General features: G+C 45.5%; 2 protein-coding genes across 2 annotated transcripts in view; one reads left to right on the top strand and one right to left on the bottom strand.

Moving 5' to 3' along the window:
• Positions 1-2500, bottom strand: part of LOC143029066 (uncharacterized) — a 136370-nt gene that overhangs the window by 109713 nt on the left and 24157 nt on the right. The gene's annotated exons all lie outside the window — the stretch shown is intronic.
• LOC143028719 (uncharacterized) overlaps positions 1-2500 on the top strand; it is a 102725-nt gene that overhangs the window by 79143 nt on the left and 21082 nt on the right. Inside the window, exons 9-10 of the mRNA XM_076191089.1 lie at positions 802-1032; positions 1808-1958. Coding sequence (XP_076047204.1) covers positions 802-1032; positions 1808-1958 — 382 coding nt within the window. The remainder of the gene's footprint in view (positions 1-801; positions 1033-1807; positions 1959-2500) is intronic.

Raw genomic sequence — 2500 nt, 5'->3', positions numbered from 1 at the left:
AAAAGGTTAGGAACCACTGCTCTAGAGGCTGATAAGTTGTGTTGTTGTCCGTAGAACTTTGAAGAAAAGGATACTGGACAGTGCTGTGGACATACGTACCTTATCCTTTTCGAATCCGGTGCCTCCCTGCTTGGTTAAACGAGGCCAACAGACGCTTCCTGGATAAAGATGACATCTGGGTGGTGACAATGTTCGTACCCTTTAAGTGCAGTAAGATTGCCACAATTTGTGATACCGCAGACATTCCGCGAGATAACGTGTATCTTCACCTGATCAGTGAACTTTAGACCGACGGTACCGTTGGCGGCTGTGGAGGCATGAGTGGTAATAGTTCGGCCAGCAGTGGCTGTGGGGCAGGCGTCACTGTGTGTTGTGTCACGTGGGGGAGACGCCCTCTATTGGCGCGCAGACTGTCGATACGAGCAGCAATGAAATCCATCATCTCCGTGATAGTGCTAATGGTGATGATAACGACCTGTTGCGTTTCAACCAACGAGTTCAGTGTCATCTCGCATGTGGCCTCCTTTTGGACCAAATTATCCAATCGCGATTCGATTGCATCGAAACACGCGGCCATTATCGCGACCCCAGTCCAGGTCCGCCACTGCTTCGAGAAGCGCCGCTATTTGCGTGGAATCCGAGGTAAGAGCATAGGCAGGGTGGGGGAATACCGACCGGGAGATGGGGTGGTGGTTGAGTATATTGAGCCGTGCGTCTAACAACCGGTGCGTAGCTTGCTGTCACTTCGCACAACCATGCCAGGCGGTGAACCATGTCTGGTGACATCGGAGGCATTTCCAGCACAAGGTGTCTGGTGGTGGTGATGGTGGGGGGGGGTGTATTGAGGTCGGTTCAGAGGCAGCAGTAGCAGCTGGTGCGGTGGCGGGTGGGTTGGGGCACGGTGCAAGCAAGTGCGGAAGTCATGAGGCCCCGTGCACCACACACACCGTTCGGCCGCGGAGCAATACCAGCACCGGAAACACCACGATTGCTCCTCCTTCATCCTGCGAATCTCAAAGGGTGGCGGGGATGGTAGGAAACTGAAGTAGACACTCGGTGGTGGTGGTGGCGGCTGTACAAGGCTCCAAGTCACTACCAAGCGGTTGATGGCAGTGTTGCCGTTCGTAGAATTTTTTATGCGGAATGAAGCTTAATGACGACATCTGGCAACTGCCTGTAGCTTTTTTTTCCTCATTCGCCACTTGGCAAAAGATCGACATAATAACTACCTATAGTGTGTAAATGTTATTAATACGGATGTTATAAGAAGTAATTAACAAATTCTATTCATTTGATTGATGAATGGCTTACTACAAATATATTTAGCAGACATAATAGGGTAATTTCAAATTCCTCTTTACGTAGAATAAAATTCTCCATGGAAAAATTCAGCTTTTTACGTTGGGTATATCTTTTCTTACTATGTTTACACATTTCTGAACATAACTGTGCAGTGCACTAGCAAATTATTGTAGAAAATATGCAAACCTAGGCCAAATGCATTCGAACTATGAAGCAGAACTAGTCAGTTTTGTGGTTGCCTTCCTAATAGCCGCACTTCAAGGATCACTCCGAGACGAGCCCTGCCTATCTGCTAGTGTGTTCAACTGATTTAATTTTCTCCAATACTACTGCGTGCATAACACACACGAAATAATAGTCCTCTAAACAGTCAAAGTATCACAAGTAAGTAGTCTTTCATGAGTGTACCGAATCTGACAAAGTTACCCCTTTATAGTAAATTCATCTGCATGGGGGGCACTCCAAAGAAAATGGAATGCATATCTTGAACTTATGTATTTTAAAGTTCATAATCTACGTCAGATTATATATCATGGCTAATAAACGGAAGCTGAGAGATGCATGGCTGGAGAAGGAGGAATTCAAGCCATGGTTGGTAAAGGTAGATGGAGATCCAACAAAAGCTTATTGTCTTACGTGTCAGAAAATCATTGCAAGTAATTTGACGACGGTAAAAAGACACATACGTTCCGTTTAACAACTCTTAACCTTACGTATTTGCTACTTTTTTACATTTTAGGCATACATGTTTGAGGCACATTAATCGTTGACGCACGATCTTTTACTCTCCCCAAGACATTATATGGTTAATTAGTATTATTCATATCCGTTTTCTTTCTCACCTAATGGTTAGAAAATGGTAGCTGCAGTAAAACTACAGACTTTCCTATGTTTGTACACGTTTAATTAAAGGCTAACTGGTAACCGTTCATCCACACAAGCGAGGAATCGGCGGCACCCCAGGTTGATGGGCAAACCATTTTGGTGGAAACGTCGGACTGAGTGGACATTCGGCAGCTCTTTGGCCAAGTCTGGTTCAATGCTGACAGAGTGACGTGTTAGGAGGTGTGTAGGAAATTCACGAGGCGTTTCCTGTAAGTCCTGAGCTTTAAGATGTATGGACAGGACCTCCGCATTTGTAACACTGTCAACAATATATGTGCGGTTGCGAGAGTTGTAAACAAACAGATATGTTATC

The sequence above is a fragment of the Oratosquilla oratoria genome, chromosome 10 (genome assembly GCF_046742065.1).
Source record: "Oratosquilla oratoria isolate Oo_2021 chromosome 10, ASM4674206v1, whole genome shotgun sequence".
In the NCBI taxonomy this organism is placed as follows: domain Eukaryota; kingdom Metazoa; phylum Arthropoda; class Malacostraca; order Stomatopoda; family Squillidae; genus Oratosquilla; species Oratosquilla oratoria.
This window is presented reverse-complemented; position numbering and strand designations above follow the sequence as displayed.